General features: G+C 41.1%; 1 protein-coding gene across 1 annotated transcript; it reads right to left on the bottom strand.

Annotated features, from left to right (window-relative positions):
* Positions 1 to 964: 964 nt before the first annotated feature.
* Positions 965 to 19400, bottom strand: wnt2 (wingless-type MMTV integration site family member 2). The gene is made up of 5 exons (XM_030731639.1): positions 19318 to 19400; positions 18355 to 18575; positions 10715 to 10992; positions 10191 to 10455; positions 965 to 1170 (listed from the first exon to the last, which is right to left on the bottom strand). The coding sequence occupies exons 1-5, from the start codon at positions 19398 to 19400 to the stop codon at positions 965 to 967; spliced, it is 1053 nt and encodes a 350-aa protein (XP_030587499.1).
* Positions 19401 to 19552: the final 152 nt, after the last annotated feature.

Here is a 19552-nt window from a genome sequence, read left to right as displayed (position 1 = left end):
AACTCAAAGAGATTTAATGTGATAAAGATAAAACAGCATGTTTTGCTGTTGTGGAAGTTTTGTTTTTTTCCCTGTTGGATGTTTTTTCTTTATAGACAGATGAAAATCAAACATCTTTAGAGACGTAATCAAACATCTTCAGCAGAGAGCCTCAAATGAGCAGACAGTGAGGGAGCGAGATGCCTGTGACACGTTAGGTTGGATCAGACTGACATAACAGTTAACGTTATATTGGAAAAAAGCAGAGAAAAGAATGCTGATCTTACTGTGGGTTTTAGGTTAAAATGGTTTGCTGATAAAAGTGTAAGGTGCCACGAGAACAAATCTAAAGACAAAAAAAAAAGCTGAAAAATGATGTGAAAAGCTGCAGAGTTTAAGGTTCTGCTTTGTGCTAAAGTTTGAAGTCTTGAAGGCTGCACAGGAAGAAGCTGAAAATCTCTGTGCCTGCTGACTGAACAAAACTACATAATAAAAAAATTATAATAGATAATGCACATAATTTAAGTTACATTTCAGTGTATATTTGGTCAGTCCTCGGGGCCTCTCTGAGAATTTAATCAATAGTTCATCTCCAAACCGTCCCAAATGGAGCCAACAGATCAAACAGAAGCTTCTCCTGCTCGTCACTGTTTTTTGATGTTGGTTCAGCAGGAATCTGAAATACTGAAGGAATTTTGGGGTTTAAAAAGCAGGTTTGTTGTTGTAAGATTGAAGTGATGCATTCTCAAAGCAACAGCTACAGACATTCAACGGTCAGGCTTTTAGTGTCTCAGTCTCTGGAAGCTCCCAGAGGAGAAAGAAGTGACGTGTTTGTGTCTGATCAGACCTTCAGAGGGCTTGGCACTAAAGACAGACTCGAGATTACCGTTTGGATTGGCAGATATGTAGCTGAGAAGGAAAGGAGGAGTTTGGATGCCCGGTATGAGCTCTGGTTTAACGTTGGTCACGTTTAGCATTGACGAGGTCACGTCTGGCCCTTACAGGTGTGCACGTCGACCTGCTGGTGGCAGTCGCGGCAGTGGACCGCACAGCACCAGTGGAACTTGCACTCACACTTGGTGGTGCGGCTCACGCGTGATGTGTCGTAGCCACGGCCACAGCACATCACTTCGCAGCCATCTACACCTTGGGACGTCCGGTTGCAGACCCGCCCTCCTGTCCCCATCGACCCTGGAGGGAGAGAGTGAAACGTTTCTTCATTTAGCTTATCCAGCAGACACAATGCACAATTATTTTAAAACCAATTTTGATCTGTAGCTCCTACCCTAATGATGAGTAGATAATTTATTAACTATGGAAAATCTAATCCTTGACCTAAACACCCTTAAAGAATACTCGTTCACCACTAGAGCGCAAACATTTCCTCAGTACAAGATGATTCCAGCCATGAGCACCAGTGCTGTTACATTTACCCACAGCTCGGTGACAGCAGACCTGAGCGTCATGTTTGAAAGCGCTGGACTCTGAGACTTCCTGCTGCCTTAACTGAAACCAGCTTTGCCCAAATTTCTCTGTTTATCAGGCAACTAAGAAACGTCATTTAAACAGAAGAATCTTTGCTCATTTCATTTTTAAAAATAGGTACAAATTAAAAGAAGCAACGCAACCAATCATTCCTGGTATGCATGATCCTCTTCTTGAGCTTTGCCCGTGTATGAAATATAGTTACTGATGTTCACTGCTTAAAAAAAAATTAAAAGAACACTTTTTAATCAGAGTAAAGCATCACATCAGTTAAACCTCTGGGATATTGATCTGGCCAGTGCAGCAGCAGAGGGGGTTGTTAATTAGTTTCAGCTGCTTTGGTGTTAATTAAATTAACAGGTGCACTAGAGGGACAACAGTGAGATGATGGGAATGGTTTTACAGGTGGAGGACACTGATATTTTGCCCTCCTCATCTTTTCTGACTTTTTTTTTTCACTAGTTTTGCATTTGGTTAGGGTTGGTGACACTGCTGGTAGCATGAGGTGATACCTGGAGCCTACAGAGATTGCACAGGTAGTTCAACTCCAGGATGGCACACACCTGGGACATTATGTTTCGGTCCATCTGACGCTGCTTAGGTTGCATCTCAGACTGTAAGGAGCTCAGTGATGCCCTGGAATTATTTTTCCTATTTTTAAACATTCATGATTGACTAAAAATGAGACTTTGAATGAAGATGGACAATCTTATCTTGCTTTTTAGCTATAAATTTCATTGCCGCAGTCAGAGACAATACAAAAGTCACACCCATTGGATGCCTTTTTAGTTACTGTTTTCTTTTTTCCTCATTGAGTTCTCGAGTATAAATACTATTATTAATTAGTTAACATACACCAAGAACTAACCGACTCTGTGACATCAAACTCTGTGGTTGGACAGGTTGGTGCTCAACTTGCTCTAAAAAATTAATTATAGATTATTTATATTTCAATCCAGTTTCACTGACATTGTGAAACCTCAAAGAAATTTTAGTGTGAATCCAGGTAGTAAGTTATGCTATTGCATGTAGTGTTTCATGTAAATCATGTCCTTTAAATTTTAGAATTCACCAAAACGAAGCCATTAAGAATGATTTTTAAATGTGACTAACCTGCAGGCAACTAATGCTACAGCTACAAAAATGAACATAATCAAAATTATAAATACTAGATGTAATCCTCATTCTGCTGTCACAGAAAATCAAGTTTAAGTCTATTTGATAAGTAAAGGTTCTTAAGTAATCCTTCCTTTGAAAAATGTCTTTGCATTTTTAAACTTAAAAATAAGGAAAAATCACCCTTGAAAGGCAGACAATAAAGCAGTTTTTCCCACCAGTGTCTTCCATCTTGTTTTATTCTACACCAGAACTATCTTCCTGTTCACTTGCTGCTGCACCTCTCCACTGAATGACTATTACACTCATTCACTAAGAGCAAAAACATGTTTCAGTAGTTTCCGTCCAAAAGAAAATTTACTGGTGGGGCTGTTTAACACATACACTGGCAATTAATTCTGGTTAAAGAGGTGACAACCCTACTGGGAAATTACCAGGACATCCTAAAGGAATGCTCCTCTGAAAAGTGACCATGAAGGTTATGATATCAATGCTTAAAAAAACACTTTGCAGTATTGTGGAATGTGACTTGGCAGCAGTTAAGCTGCAATTTGTCCAATCAGAATGGTTCTATTAGTTTTTAGGAGCCAATGGGAGCAGAGTATAATGCTACCGTCTGTACGGTGAAGATGAGATTTGGGGGTACGGGGGTGGGGGGTGAGTAAGACAAACGAAAGTGAGATGAGAGATTGATGATAGGAGCCATCAGCCTGCACTCCCACACTTCATCAGCTGTTCATTTTATAAGAGACATCCAACGCTTGCGCGCACACACACACACACACACACACACACACACACACACACACACACACACACACACACACACACACACAGCCCCATCTCCTCACTGATAATGTACACACTCACTTTCCCCTGAATCTCAACTCAAGCTACCCACACACACACACTTTCCATCTCCACAAACACGGTTAACATACCCGTGTTTTGTGTGCAGAGGGAATAGCTAGAGCTTAATTTATAATGAAACTGTGTGGGACTGCAGATTCGACTGAAAACCAAACTGTGAACCATCCATGTGAGTTTTTAGAGGGACTTTTTTAGCAGTATCAGCAGCTTTCATCAGCTGATGTTAAATGTGAGTGTTTTCTGTTTCCTTTAAACGATCAGACCACAACAGAATCTCACACATTTCTATCTAATCACTGTGAGCGGAGCATTTGGGTTATTGTGTCTAGATATCCAGATAATTTCCCTTTGATAGCAGGACAACAAACATTGATGTGTTGGGTGTGGGAAAGATTCATCCCTGTGATTTCAGCCTAAATAAAACACGTGGGAATGGCTGCTTTTCTGACATGAGAAGCTACCACCTCTGAAGTCGTACTCTTTCATGGTTTTGACTTCATGCTTTGCAGTCCAGGATGCCTTCACAGCACTTAAGTATAAAAATATCAAAATTACATGATTTCCTTTTTTTTCTTTTTAAGGTTGACAAATATTACCAAACAGAAGCTGCAGGATATCCATGTATCTGTCAGATATGTATAGCTTAGAATTGTTTCTTTGTTTAAAATCTTGTTGCATAGTTATTGAAAGTGCAAAATCATCTTTTCCCAAGTCCTTCTGAAGACTCCTTCCCATCTTCCCTTGATTTCATGACATTTTCCATCAAAGTCATGGAAAAATGTTTTGGGAAAAATACATCATAACTCAACCTCAAATGCTCATTAGTTGCAACATAAATATCTATAATTTCCATGTGAAAGTTCCATGATCCTACAACCAGTTTTGGAAACAGTGGGTCAGACTACCAGGAACTTTGATGACTGCTGCTCAGAAAGAAGCTTTCTCCAAAGGATGTCTGGGGTCAGGCTTAGAGACAGGGTGAGGACCTCAATTGTTCAGGGGAGACTCAGTAAAGCTGCTGCTCCTCTGCATCAAAAGGACCCCGCCCATCCATCCATCCATTCTCTTCTGCTTATCCTGTTCAGGGTCGCAGGGGGGCTGGAGCCTATCCCAGCTGACATAGGGCAAGAGGCAGGGTACACCCTGTACAGGTCGCCAGCCTGTCGCAGGGCTCACACAGAGAGACAGACAGTTATTCACAGTCACACCTATGGGCAATTTAGAGTGACCAATTAACCTAACCCCAATAACTGCATGTCTTTAGACTGTGGGAGGAAACTGAAGTGCCCAGAGGAAACCCACGCAGACACGGGGAGAAAATGCAAACTCCACATAGAAAGAGGCCCAGACCAAGGTGGAATCGAACCCAGACCTTCTAGATGTCATTCCTGGACACTTTAAGGTCCATCCATTCTCTTCCGCTTATCTGGGGCCGGGTCACGGGGGCAGCAGTCTAAGCAGAGAAGCCCAGGCTTCCCTCTCCCCAGCCACCTCCACCAGCTCATCCGAGGGGACCCCAAGGCACTCAAAGGCCAGTCGAGAGAAGTAATCACTCCAGCGTGAACAATGGTAAACATTAAAGGGTAAAAATTAACCACCAAAAAAACTTGAAATCATTAAATCATCTGGTGTAACCAATAACTCTGCAGCCTTTTGTAGTTTTTAATCTCGCAGCCTTTTAACTGGAACATCTTGATAAAGCTGCTGTGAAGCATCTGAACTCGGGTGCCGTTGTGCTGCAGGACTGCTGCTCTGGGCAGGTGTGACTGTAAAGCACAAGTGTTGCTGAAAAAGAGTGTGTGTGTGTGTGTGTGTGTGTGTTCTGCTGACTTCTGTATAAATAAAGGTTTTGAAAAAACTGGCTTCAAGTACCATCTCGAACATTGTTCTGGAATTTGCTCGTGTTTACATTCTGCTTCACTCTGCGTGTACGCTCCCTCGGCACCATTCCCTCACCAGGTAATATGTCTGGACATGACCCGAAGCCCTCCCCTCTCTGGCAATGTGCCCGCCCATCAACCAAGGTATGCAGCCCCGCTAGGGGTGACATCACGGCCAGAGTCTACCTTGCAGCCCTCGATCACCCTGCGTCTGCTTATTGAATTAAGATGAGGGGGCGCCGAGAGATGAGTTTAGCACCTGAGCCTCAGGGCCGAGGGAAATTGATTTCACACTTTAAAGAGGCACAGCGGGGCCGTCTCGCTGTCTCTGTGGGCCCCGAGCCTGTTTGTGTGTTAGTCTATCTGTGTGAGAATAGATTTAGTCTGTTTCTTTCCATGATTGAGGGCAAGTTTGCATGTGCGTGCACTGGGAGAAAGGCTGAATACTTTTCGTGGTTGTGAATCTAAAAAGAGAGAGCAGGTGAGTCTACGTAGAGTGCATGTTATGATTAAGAACAAGTTTGAGTCTGTGTGTCTCAGAGGAGTTGGTCTTTAAAGAAGGAGAATGTTAAGTTCTCATGAGAGGCCCAAAACGAACACTGTGTGTGTTTTTATGTGTGTGTAACCTCACCCTGCTTACATGTACACAGCCCATAAAACTTCCATGGCTACTGTAATGCCTCAACTTGTTCTGAAAAGCAGGGCCCTAAGACCTCCAGGGGCCTTTAGACAAAGCAGGATTAGGTGCTTAGTGAGGTAACCAAGAGTTTTCAAAGTTAGGATGGTGGTTAACCTCTTATTGGAGTACACTGCTATTGCAACTTTTACTGCAGCCCTAACCTGCTGTGGAGGAGGTTATGTTTGAAATAAGAGATCAATATGTGCAAAACCACAACCTACTGACCAATCAGTTCTCTGGAAAACAGCATCACCATTCCTAGAAGATCCTGTGGATCTCAAGTAGTGAGCAGATCTATAATCTTAGAGACAATCTAATGTCTTTCCCTCTTTCCTGTAAGCATCAATAGGAAATCTAATCTTCTTATAGTTACACTATAGTTATACTTTTTTACTTCTTGCTGAACGAACACTCGCACAGCCTAGAAGGGGCTGAATGTGATCTTTAAAAGAGAAGAAAAGTAAAATGGGAGCTGAAAGGTGAAACGAGATGCAAAACTTCTTTTATCTCAGTTACCTTGTTTCAATAATTATGAAATTAAAGTTTGATTAACTGCACAGCTGTTAATGACACCTGCAGTTATTAAATGGTAAATTGACTGGTTCTTATTTACTCTATTTTATATAACATGTCTTCTTTCACCCATTCATACAAGCACTTTTTTCTACACCTAAGTGCTTTCTATCCAACGTTCATGCAGATTCATACTTTGATAAAGTGGGGTTCAGTATCTTGCCCAAGGATACTTTGGCACGCAGGCTGGAGCCACTGGTTCAGATCCAAAGCACTTTTGCTTTGCTCTCAGAAGGGCTGGGTTTTTTTTGGGAAGGGGGGTGGGGGGGGGGGGGGGTGCTAGAGCGCTGTAAAGGAGTAGAATGGGCTGTTTGGTTTTGGCTTACATGGTGCGAGGAGGCTGCAGCAGTCCATACAATCATTTAATGGCTTCCTTTGGTGGTTGGTTTGCTGTGCTGGCTCTGGTTTGAGCAACACAAGAAATTAACCTCACTGCTGTCAATCAGGGACTTTGATGTGCCACATTCCCTTAATTCCCACCATCTACTACTACTGTGCAAATTATGAGGGTTCCCTTTAAAAGCAGTTTTGGATATTAAATATGTTTGTCACAAAATTGCACAGGACACCTGGATTTGCCCATGCACTTGTATTTGTTTTATTCCTTAAATCTGCTGGACCTGCTTTTGTTTGGTGAGGTAAAATAGGTCAGGTAAAGGTGAGCGTGGAGCAACTCATTTGTACCTCTTTACAGCAGCACAGCATTTTAGTTTCAGCTGTTTAAGTGAAAGACGTACTGTAGCGTACTGCAGTTTGGGGGAAATTGTAAAGTTTAATAATTTCTTTTATTATGAAATTATACGATTAAAATAAGTGAATTTTTGTTTGTATACATTTGCATATGTCAGTGTTCATGAGAATACATTCACTGCTCTTATTTCCCAGCAAGTCATGCATCATAGCAGGTTTAACAGACTCTTTAAGGTCATAAAATGAAAGGACTGTGAAGGGGCCTGATAATTCGTACTGCACGCAGAGTAAATGGCACGTTGTCCCGTGACTCAGAATTTTTGTATTTCTGAGAGAAATACACCCGAAAATCTGTGACTCAATTACACAGCCCAGTGCAACTCATGCACAGTACAGAAGAATTAAAAAAAACAAAAAAAAAAGCAAGACAAGGAGATAAATGCAAAACTCTCATAGAATCACAAAAGAAGACAGAGAATATTTCTGGGTGGGGTAAATCTGTAGGTTGGCTGCCCAGATTCTCTCTCACACACACCTCTAAAATGTGTGTGTTGTTTGGTGTTTTGCCAATGAAATCTGCCCTTTTTTTTAGGCCAGTCATGCCCTCAGGTATGTGTGTGTGCGTGTGTGCATGTGTGTGCGTGTGTGTGTGTGTGTGTGTGTGTGTGTGTGTGTGTGTGTGTGTGTGTGTGTGTGTGTGTGTGTGTGTGTGTGTGTGTGTGTGTGTGTGTGTGTGTGTGTTTCCAACATTGGTGATTTATAATGATGTGTGGTCCTCTAAGGTTTCAGCCTACAGAAGTGTGTAATGGGTCTTAAACTGGCTGACACCCGATCGCCACGGATCATCTGCCGCCTGTCAGGCATCCACCTTCTGCTCGAGACACACTCTCATGCCCTCCTCTTCATCTTCATTCTCGCATGAGCTTTTCAAACACAAACATGTTCTTTCTCATACTTGCTCTCCTATTGTAGCCTCACATGTCCACAAACACAGATTACACTCACACAGACACACTTCTTTCCTGACACAGGCATCTGGAGTTACTGTAGTTACCACCTCAGAAACAAAGCATGAGTACAACCCTGCTGCTCAAACAGTTACACCTTATGTCATCAAAAGTAAAGGATCAGTTTTCAGTGTAGATGCTTCCTCATATCTGAACAACAGAGGAAAACTTTTGGGTTCACCAAGGTTTTGAGAAATCTCATGAGATATGTTGCTCTTTTTCTAACCCTCTACTCACACACTGCTGACCTGACAGGACAGTTCAACCTGGGATGTTTGCTGTTACTGTGGATATTTTGACTCTATATTATTACAATATTTTAACTAATTGTACTAAATATAAATCACAACAACAGTCGCCTCAAAGCACTTTATATTGTAAGGTAAAGACCCTGCAATAATACAATAACTAGAGGTGGAAAGTAACGAAGTACAAATACTTCATTACTGTACTTAAGTAGATTTTTCAGCAATCTGTACTTTACTAGAGTATTTATTTTTCTGACTACTTTTTACTTTTACTCCCTTCATTTTTACACAAGTATCTGTACTTTCTACTTCTTACATTTTCAAGACAAGCTCGTTACTTTAGGTTTAACACGTCTGAGAAACGTTTGCATTTCCAGTCAGTGTGGGAGCCGGCTCCTGATTGCGAGCGTTTTTTTCTTGGAAGTCGCAACAACAGGGCGGGAAGGAGGGAACAGACACCCCACACGGTAAAAGGAGAGGCTCTTGCAAAGCTCGCTCGAAAACCGAAAAGAGCTAGAGGAAGTCGCGCTTTACATAGAGGCTATACGCCAGAACGGTGAGGAAAATAAGTGACAGAAAACGTAAAGGACAAAAAAAGTGTGTGCAGTTTGTCACACAGTGTGTCTGCTAGCTAAAAGAACAGCTGCTGTATTTTAAGAGAGCAAAGAATGAGATAGCTTCACTCAGATGGAGGAAGATGTAAGAAAGAGGTAGAAACGTCCTCCAAAAAACTACTTTTTCTTTCTTACTTTGAGTACATTTCAGAGCCTGTACTTTTTTACTTTTACTTGAGTACAGAATTTGAACCAGTACTTCAACTTTTATCAGAGTAGTTTTTAACACAAGTACTTGTACTTCTGCTTAAGTACAGAATGTCAGTACTTTGGCCACCTCTGACAATAACATGTAAAGCTGCAGGGAGTTTGCTCTCTACGACATAATTGAACCTTTGAGCCAATAGAACCTCAAAATATGGCAGATGAAATCAACTGGTATGACCCTTTAACTGCTGAACTAGACAGCAAACAAAGGGCATTGGAAAAATGTTGGTCATGGTCAACAGCTGTCAGTTTCTCTACAAAATAACTTTAAGATGTTCAGAACTCTAATAAAAACTAAAAGCATTTCGAGCAACTCTTGAACACGGGGGTCTACTTTGAAATTTTTGCACCTACACAAGAAAAGCAAGTGTTCTAACTTTTTTCCATAGAAGTTCTAAGTGTGGTCCCAAAAAGCCTTGAAAAGAACAGCACTTTGTAACAAGTTCTGGCACATGATGGTGAGGGCAAAATTAGAAGTTAGACAAGTTTGAGATGCCAGCAAATTTGAACTTATGAGAATTTTAGACATGCAAATTCAACCAGCTACCTGAGATAAAGCATTTGAAAATCTGTTCACACCTGCTCCTCTTTTAAGGGCACCAATCAGCTGTTGAAGTGATGCACTTAAACTCGAGGATATTTCTCCTGGTTTAGTTTGGTTCATTGGGTGATGTAGAGCATTTAGGCTTATTTGACCCAGTTACAAATAAACCACCTTCAACATCTAAATGGTCTTAACTTGTAGGTTTATGTGTCTTTTCACAGGTACATTTCCGAATCACTGCTTACTCCTAACAGGGACTGTGATCAGATAGGTCCAGATGGTAAAAGTCACTGTTTACCTGACTCGTGGTCCCGTATGCAGTAGTCTGGTGAGTCCTCCAAGTAGACCAGGTCATTCTTGCTGGGACGTTTGAAGTGTGTGTGAGCGGCCGTAAAGCCAGTGCCATACTGGTTCACTGCAACCTGCACGGCACCGCTATACCTTTTCCGTAGATAGTCACCCGTGCGGCGAAAGTCGGCCATTGACAACCAGCAGGTCCTGATGCTGCATGACCCGCTGACGCCGTGACATTTACACTCCAGTGTCATGAAGCGCTTCACAGCCTGGGGAGCACAACAGGAAACAAATTTGGGAGAAAATGGAGAGTGAATGGTACAGATTTCAGATTTAATGAAGTTTTACATCTATATCTGAAATCTAAATTAGAAGCCAGTCCAATTCATTTTGAATGTTTAAAGTGTTGGATGAATATATAAAACTTCTATACAGAGTAATTTTAATGTCTAAAGTCAAACTGAAGGACTTTAAAGTCCCACGAGTTTTTCCTGCATGTGTTCAGGTGGCCATTCAGTGACTCCTCACCTTCCTGCCAGCTCTGTTGTTGTGCAGGTTCATGAGTGCACGTGCGTCCCTCTCTTTCCTCTCCTTGGCGTCCACAAAGGCTTGGCTGAAGCGCATGGCATGCTCCACATGGTCACTGCAGCCTCCCCAGTTGAAGGTGCCTTTGGCATCCTGTGATGAGCCCTTCTTGGTGGGATCACAAGAGCAGGAATCCAGCTCACCTTGGCTGCAGGCTTGCGCCAGCGTGTAAACCACTCCAGCCGAGGAGATGGCGTAGACAAAGGCCACCTCACGGCTGCCTTCACAGTGAGGATGATATTTTTATTATGCACAGAAAAAAGCTGAATTATTTAGAAATAATAATTTGCGTAAAGACTGAGGAGAAATGTTTACACCAAAACTTTGAGGCTTAATTTAAGGAGACAGAAGACAATCTGAAAAAGCTTACACTGGGTTACCCTCACCAATCCCATTTCCTCTTCCACTTGAATAAAATTCATACCCAAATGCCCAAATATGAATAGGAGCTGAAGACCTTCTTTGTTGATTTCAACTGTTTGTGTTTCTTATGAGTTATCAGCTAAAACTAGTGGTGGCAAACTAGCTAGTTTAGCAAGGAGCACCCATAATTCACTGCAAAATAAAATGTCAATTTTGGCTAGTGGAAAAACAGGCTTACTCTAGAACAAAGTATATTGATGTCTGGTTTCAAGTCTCTTTGTAGCACAGAGTCTGCACTGCTCAGGGTTTTTAATTACATCCTCCTGGCTACAGATTCAAGGGATTATGTGATTCTAGTTCTTTTAGGCTTAACAGCCGCCTTTGACAAAGTGGATCATAATATTTTAATAATTTTGTTTAGAGAATTGTGTAGAAATTTGTGGCACTGCTCTGTAGTGGTTCAAATCATACCTGGCTAAAGAACTTTGTGTTAGTCCAAACAATTTGAGATCTTCCTCTGTTCAATTGCCCTGTGGGGTTCTGCAGGGCTTGATACTTGGACCTCTGCTATTTTCTTTGTATCTCCTCCCCCCTCAGTTACATTTTTAGAAAGCACAAAATCACTTCCCATTGTTATGCAGATGATACTTGGGCTTATGTGCCCCTAAAACAGAAGGCGGCCTGCTCGGTACAGACTTTAAGTGAGCGTCTTGAGAGACTAAAAACTTGGATGGCTCTCGCCTTTCTGTATTTTAATAAAAAGAAGACAGAGGTGATTGTTTTTGTCACTGGTGGGTCTTGTACTGTGGGCATGGGTCCTCTAGCACAGTACCTACTGTCACAAACCTGGGTTTTAGGATGGACAGTAATTTTAGATTGGACATTTGGACTTTGAATCCAAGGTTTGACTAAGAGATGGACCCTCCTTTCCGGCACCCTGGCATAAACCTTACCGGGGAGGTTGAGGAGTGTGATCCCCTGAAATTTGGAGCACAAATTGTGGTCCTATTGGCTTCATCAGGTGGTGGCCTTGAACTCACAGTGAAACAGTTCACAGCAGAGTGTGAAGTGGCTGCCATGAGAATCAGCACCTCTAAGTCTGAGGCCATGGTCCTCAGCCGGAAACAGATGGAGTGCCCTCTCTGGCTCAGGGATGAGTTCCTGCACCAGGTGGAGGAGTTTAAGTTTAAGTATCTCAGGGTCTTGTTCACGAGAGAGGGGAGAAGGGAGCGGGAGATCGACAGACAGATCGGGGCTGCATCTGTAGTGATGCGGACGCTGCACCGGTCTGTCGTGGTGAAGAGGGAGCTGAGCGTAAAAGTGAAGCTGTCGATTTACTCGTCGATCTACAGTCCTACCCTCACCTATGGTCACGAGCTTTGGGTAGTGACCAACAGAATAGAACACTGTAAACCCAGATTTTGATTCGACTTAAAAATATTGAGTCCATATTATTTAAAAGGATATTATTTTAGGATACTTAAGAGTAGAATGGGAGGCAGAGCCTTCAGCTTTCAGGCGCCTCTTCTGTGGAACCAGCTTCCAGCCTGGATTCGGGAGACAGACACCCTCTCTATTTTTAAGATTAGGCTTAAAACTTTCCTTTATGATAAAGCTTATAGTTAGGGCTGGATCAGGTGACCCTGAACCATCCCTTAGTTATGCTGCTATAGGCCTAGTCTGCTGGGGGGGTTCACATAATGCACTGTTTCTCATTCACCTTATTTACTTTGTTTATACTCCACTCTGCATTTAATCATTAATTGATATTAATCTCTGGCTCTCTTCCACAGCATGTCTTTCTCTCCCCTCAGCCCAACCGGTCGCGGCAGATGGCTGCCCCTCCCTGAGCCTGGTTCTGCTGGAGGTTTCTTCCTGTTAAAAGGGAGTTTTTCCTTTCCACTGTCGCCAAGTGCTGCTCATAGGGGGTCGTTTTGACTGTTGGGTTTTCTCTGTATTATTGTAGGGTCTTTACCCACAATACAAAGCGCCTTGAGGCGACAGATTGTTGTGATTTGGCGCTATATAAATAAAATTGAATTGAATTGAATTGAATTGAATTAAAATTGCCTAGTATGTGAACATTACTTGTTAATGCTGAGTAAGCTGAACTGTTTCATGTCCTTTTTTATTGTAATTGTGTTTTTAAGTCCAATCAACACCTCCTACTGAAATAAACTGAGTTTATATTACTTAAATATCTGTCATTTCACAACATTACTTATTCATTCTGAGTAGACTGTACTTTTTGATGGTCTATCTTATTGTAATTATGTGTTTGAGTTCAAACAACTTAATATCATCGGGTTTTGCCCCCGCTAAAAAAAGTTTGGTCAATTAGAACATACAATTTAGTTCAACTGGTAATGGAGTAGTGCAAACTGAGTTAAATAAATGGGTGATGAGTGATTGCTTAAACTAACTATCTTTAGTTAACGAAACTCTGTTATTAGTACATTCAACTTAGATCTTTCATTCCATTCCAAAAGGGCCTCAAGTACATTGAACATAGTCCACTGCACTTATTCAACTGATGCTCATTACTTAAAAAATTTAAGGCAATGAGTTACCTTGTTTTTTTTAAGTAGATTCAACGTATTCAGGTTTACAGTGAATACAAGCGGCAGAAATGAGCTTCCTCCGAAGGCTGGCCTCTCCTTTAGAGATAGGGTGAGGAGTGCAGCCATTCGGGAGGGGTTCAGAGTTGAGCCACTGCTCTTCCGCAACGAGAAGAGACAGTTGACTAGGATGCCTCCTGGGTGCCTCTTGGGTGAGGTGTTCTGGGCATACCGGGAGGAGGCCCCAGGGTAGACTCAGGACACATTGGAGAGATTACATCTCTTGGATGGCCTGGAAATGCCTTGGGGTCCCTCTGGATGAGCTGGTGGAGGTGGCTGGGGAGAGGGAAGTCTGGGCTTCTCTGCTTAGGCTGCTGCCCCTGCAACCCAGTGCTGGATAAGCAGAAGATGGATGGATGGATGGATGGATGGATGGATGGATGGATGGATGGATGGATGGATGGATGGATGGATGGATGGATGGATGGAAGGAATGGTCTTGCCCCGCCCTACCTCTCTGAGCTGCTGCACTTGCATTCCCCTCAGATCAGCTGACCATCTTGTCCTGGATGTGCCAAGGACACAGTGGGGACAGGGCTTTTGCGTGTGGAATTTGTTGCTGTTACACATTAGACAGGCCTCTTTACTGCCAGTTTTTAAATCCACTTTTAAGACACACCTCTTTGCTTGGATTTAAGCCCAGTTTGAGATGTTGATTTTGTTTTATTAAATTATCCTTTATATCTGAAAAGGATAAGCGAAAGATGGATGGCTCGACTTGGCTACTGATTGGAGAAACTTAAACACTCCTTACAGTTTCTTTTAATATGATCAAATGCTTATGGTAAATGGTAAATGGACTAGTTCTTATATAGCGCTTTTCTACTCAGATATGAGCACTCAAAGCGCTTATCATCAGCAAACACCTGTTACAGATAATTAAGACTGTAAACACCCATAAAATTGTATTAAGAATTACATTTATGCATAATTGAGAGTTAAATTTAAAAAAAAAATCCCTCCATGTACAGTTTTTATTAAATTAGCTACAGAAACAAAAACTGTTCTGTTTGTTTAAATTTGGGCATTTTAACATGAGTCTATGGGGATTCACTCGACAAACTGCATTTTTTTTGGCACTTCTGCATCAGCTTTTTTGTTTTTTACCTTTTACCCATAAGGCACAAATGTGTTCAAGTAGCTTCATTTATAACTGAAAATTGTTATTTTTCCCTGGTGTAAAAAGGGGATTTGTCAGCACTGTACTGTGTGATATGTAAGTTGTTAGATGATGATCAACATAGACTGAAATTTTAATATATTTTCCCAGAAACTGCAGATGTAAGACTAGCAATCAATCCAGACAGGGTCAAAAGATTACAGGTATGCTTCTTTCCATTTCCTGATAAAAACATACTGTTGGAACAGTTGTCAAACTGAATAACCCTTTTGCTGCTGCTGCTACCTGTAGGACCCGTGTTTGTTGCTGTCTGCTAGACGCTTTTATTCAAAGCATGAAAAAAATACTTCATTTATCTCCAAGATGGATAAACAGCTAACGTTTACCAGCAGTGCCCTGATAAAGAGCCCTGATCTCTCTCTGCACGTATCTGATGAAAGATCTGAGCAGGATCAAAGGCTGAGGTGGGGAGTGTGTGTTTGTGTCTAACCTCTGCCTGTGACACACATAAATGCTCACACAGTGATGCTAATGAAAGAAAGATTTATGACAGTTTAGAACTGCAACAATTGATCATCTTCATAAACAGTAAATGGATAGTTTCCTGAAAATGTCTGGCGAAATCAATCCTGTTATTTATATAATTAATAGTTATATAAATATGAGGATAATAATTATTTGTGAGAAACACTTAGTGTGGGATTAAACGCAGATGGTGATCTCAGCATCACAGCTGAGAAGAACACCTGCAAACAGAATTCAGGGCCAAAATAAATACATGAAAGCCTATTTTGAGAAGGACAAGCCAGATAAATGATCATTTAGAGCTGTTGGTGTGTAATTAAAAATATTTAAAAACAGACTTTGATCTCCAACTAGGATAGTAAATATATCCCAGTATCCCAGTTTACAATAATAATTTTCTACAATATATTTATCATGTGCAACATCTGAGAAATAAATGCAGGAAAAAGCGCTCATGTACATGGCTGCTGAAAGTTGAAGACACATAATTGATTTAAAAAAAAAAAGATTTCAAAACCAAGCCTACATATATATGATGTTTTCATTTGATAAAATACATTTTTAAAGTATTCTTGATATTGTTGCACGCTCCTTTTTTACCTGTGCAGGCTAAGTGTATGTTGGATTTCAGTCATTTTTGGTTCCTAAAAATATATTGACTACAATAAATAAATAAAGTTTTTAAAAAATTCCCAGAACTACAACTTTTAATGGAGGCCACTAAATCTATAAAAGGGACTGAAAGAAAGTCAGTAAGACTAATGAAACTCAGGTATCATAGCAGCACTAGAAAAAGAATAACTCCCAGCTCTGCCAAACACACGCAGTGATATCAGTATGTGGGTGTCTTGGTCCAGTAGATAAGTTGAGTGTGCCTAACAAAGTTAATAAGGAGGAAACGGACAGAACACGACAAGAGGGAGGGAGAGCTCCTGTGTAATTGTTTGAAATTAGCCCGCTGACACTGACGAGAAGGTGCTTCAGACAGGACCTCAGTGTACCATTATAATGCTGTGTGACACGGCCTGGCTGGGAGGTCCAAATACCACATGGCTGATTAGAGGCCCAGACATGAAATGCACTAAGTCAAAGGCTCCGCATCATAGGTTAAATCTGAGGGCATGGGAGTGGAACATCAGGTCGCCAGGTCCTGATGATCCTCCATAGACAATAAGAGAGGAAAAAAAGAAAAGAAAAGAAAGATGTTTCAACTTGCCCCCGCAGGAGATACACACTGATTTCTGCTGCTGAGAGTTTGCCATTACATAAAAAATTTGACAGGATGCTTCTGTTCTCCAATCTGTCACAAACAGTGACAGGCAGCGTATTGCTACTCACTGCTTGGTTCCTGATGCTGCTAATTACACTTTACCGCTTTGGAGGTGTCATTTGTAGCATTCCCTCACCCACTGCCGCTAGAAAGAGGAGAAAAAAACTAAAAGAAAAATTGTGCCGGTGTCCTCTCTAGACTTTTGAAACTGTCAATAAATCAAGCGTCTTCTCCTGCAAATCACCAGAGAGGATAAACAGTGCTAATAAACTGACATGGCTCTTGAAAGTGGTGGGATTACTTTTATTTTGAAAGAGTCAAAATTTCTGCAGTTTGTCATTTGAACGAGCTGAGCGGAGAGTAATTAGCTCCGCTGAGACAGCAAGCAAAGGGATTCTAGGGAACACCAAAACACTGTGATGAAACTAAATCAGTCATTAAAATTAAAGTTTACTTTAAGAGTTACTGATTTTGACACTGAAATCAGCATAATGCTGCAACTAGTTAGTTATTATTATTGATTAATCTGTTAGATATTTTCAATAGATTGTTCAATAGTTAAAAAAAAAAAAAGCTAAGAATTTGTTTTACAATGAACTAAAAGAAAGAGAGGTTGGAATTTCTCACCAGTTACCGAGTGCTGTTTTTGTCAAATAAATTAGTAACATTTTTAAATTATTAGCTCGGAACTGTTATAGATGCATTTCTCCAGCCATGACAAATTGTTTCAGTAGGACATTTGTCCACCAAGCGGTCAAAACAGCACTTAAACAAAATGCTGAGAAACACGATAGTGACCAAAACACAAGAAACTGACGGAGAAACCAGTTGGCTGCAGTGACGTGAGAAATGTATGATTGTAAAGTGAGACGAGGTGTGAAATGTGATCCAACTCTGTTGACAAAAAGGAGCGTGTCTGTCGGTTTCCCAGAAATCCTTTCAGTGGCAGTAAATCTACCCGACACTTTAAAAACTTTTATTTGTAAAGATTTGTCAGTTTAATTTAAAGGCATATGGTCAAACATGCTTTTGATGCACGGTAACATACTTGATTGTGTAGCAATTCATCTTCAGATGGTGCCAGCAGTGAACAATGAGCTGGTAATGTAACTCACATAGCATATAGCAGTGCTCTTATCTATGCAGCATTTACAAGACTGACAGCCCCTAAGATTGATACTTTATAGGCACTTTTTATACCTCTTCACTGCATCTTATAATATTCACTGCAACGATGACCCATGTAGATAATCGTATTGTAAAAAAGAAATCATTCAAAAAGACATGCTTGAGACAATCAGTCAAATGACTATAATAGCCTCTGTCAAATCATGCTCTTATCTATATTCGATAGACCAAAGCTTTATTTAGCTTTCACCGAATGGTTATGGATTGATTCAGCAGGACAAAGTGAAACAGACTTTTAGGATGGATTTTTTTTTTAAGTTGGTCCAAATAGCCTAAAGCTTAAGAGTTTATTTATTAATTACTCAGCCTTCCACTCAACATGTGTAACCTTCAGTTTTGTCCTACCAGCAGAAGCCCTGGATCTTCAGGAGGCTCAGTGACTTGCTCATAAGTGTAATTACCTCAACCCCCACTCTTCAAGCTTTTAATGTCTAAACTTTTCTTTAAATGTTATGTAAGATGAATGGCTCATTTTGGCTTTAACACTCCTGACACTCACTGCGTAGCAGCAGGCGTCCAAAAAGGTTGTGGTCCCTGGCTGTGGTGTTGCAGTTCCAGCGGTGGTTGCGGAACTGGTGCTGGCACTCTGAGATCCAGTCCTTCATCCCAGCCCCAATGGCCTGCATCACTTTGGGGTGCTGGCGGCACAGCTGGCGCTGCTTATTCACCAGACCAGGGATGTTGTCACACATCACCTGGGAGCCCAGCGTGCTCATGTACCTACAGAGTGGGAGGGTAAATGGACAGAAAGGTGAGCAGACGCAGGGATGTTTCTGGGTTGATTGAGTAGGGTAAAGAATAAACTCTAATAATTTTGTTTTTACTTTGCCAAGAAAAGTCCAAATAATCCAACAGGTATAATGGCAGCTGTGGTATGAGAAACCAGAGCTTTGTAAGGTAACTGAAGACCTTAACTTTATATATATGTATAAAATAAAATTGCAAGAGGGTGTCTTCTTGAGAAGTATCTGCTGAGATCACTCCTAACAAGTCTACACTCCCTTCTACCTGCAGAACAAGATGATGAAAGACTGAGCAGCAGAAACAAAAAAGGAATTCTCTCTCCAAATACCATCTCAATATCACAGGGTATGTATTGTGGAATTTGGAAACAGGAGCTTTGCAAATATTAATTAGAGATTCAAGAGAAGGATAGCAAATAAAGAGAAATTAAATTATATCAAATGACTTCAGCCTGGAAACTAATCTGTCCAAATATTCAACAAGCTGAAAAAAATAATTATGAAAGCCATGGGGGGAATTTAGTCATTCAATGTGGGCGGAAAATGTAAAATAAAAAGGATACGAAACTGTTTTGTTTTGAAGCAGTGGTGACAGAATAAAAACACACACTTGAAATTGTGCACGTTATGTACCACTTTAATAAGAAAGCCGTGCACGAGCTTTTGCATTTGAACAAATATGTAAATTAAAAGGGATAAAAACAAAAAACAAAACTTACCACCAGGACGCATCGACCTCGGCTGTGAGCCAGCAGATTGCTACAGATAAAAAAAAACATATTCCACTTGGCAATAAGTGCATATTAACCAAACTCTGTTCCTTTATGGGTCTGGACGGAGCATTTCCACAGATGACAGGAAAAATAAAATAAAACAGAAGCTATAATAATTGAATCACCGACTCAAACTCGTTTTAAAAATCTATTAGAAGACAGTCGGAGGACAGACGTTTTG

Source organism: Archocentrus centrarchus, chromosome 6 (assembly GCF_007364275.1).
Source record: "Archocentrus centrarchus isolate MPI-CPG fArcCen1 chromosome 6, fArcCen1, whole genome shotgun sequence".
In the NCBI taxonomy this organism is placed as follows: Eukaryota; Metazoa; Chordata; class Actinopteri; order Cichliformes; family Cichlidae; genus Archocentrus; species Archocentrus centrarchus.
The sequence above is the reverse complement of the archived record's forward strand: the minus strand, read 5'-3'. Positions and strand labels throughout refer to the sequence as shown.

What these genes read in the sequence shown, in the direction of transcription:
- wnt2 (XM_030731639.1), bottom strand. Translation starts at nt 19,400, where the DNA reads ATGCACTTATTGCCAAGTGGAATATGTTTTTTTTTATCTGTAGCAATC. An exon ending in ACAACAGAGCTGGCAGGAAG is followed by an intron (nt 10,456 to 10,714) that starts GTGAGGAGTCAC and finishes TGTGCTCCCCAG; the next exon opens with GCTGTGAAGCGCTTCATGAC. An exon ending in CATACGGGACCACGAGTCAG is followed by an intron (nt 1,171 to 10,190) that starts GTAAACAGTGAC and finishes CTCTCCCTCCAG; the next exon opens with GGTCGATGGGGACAGGAGGG.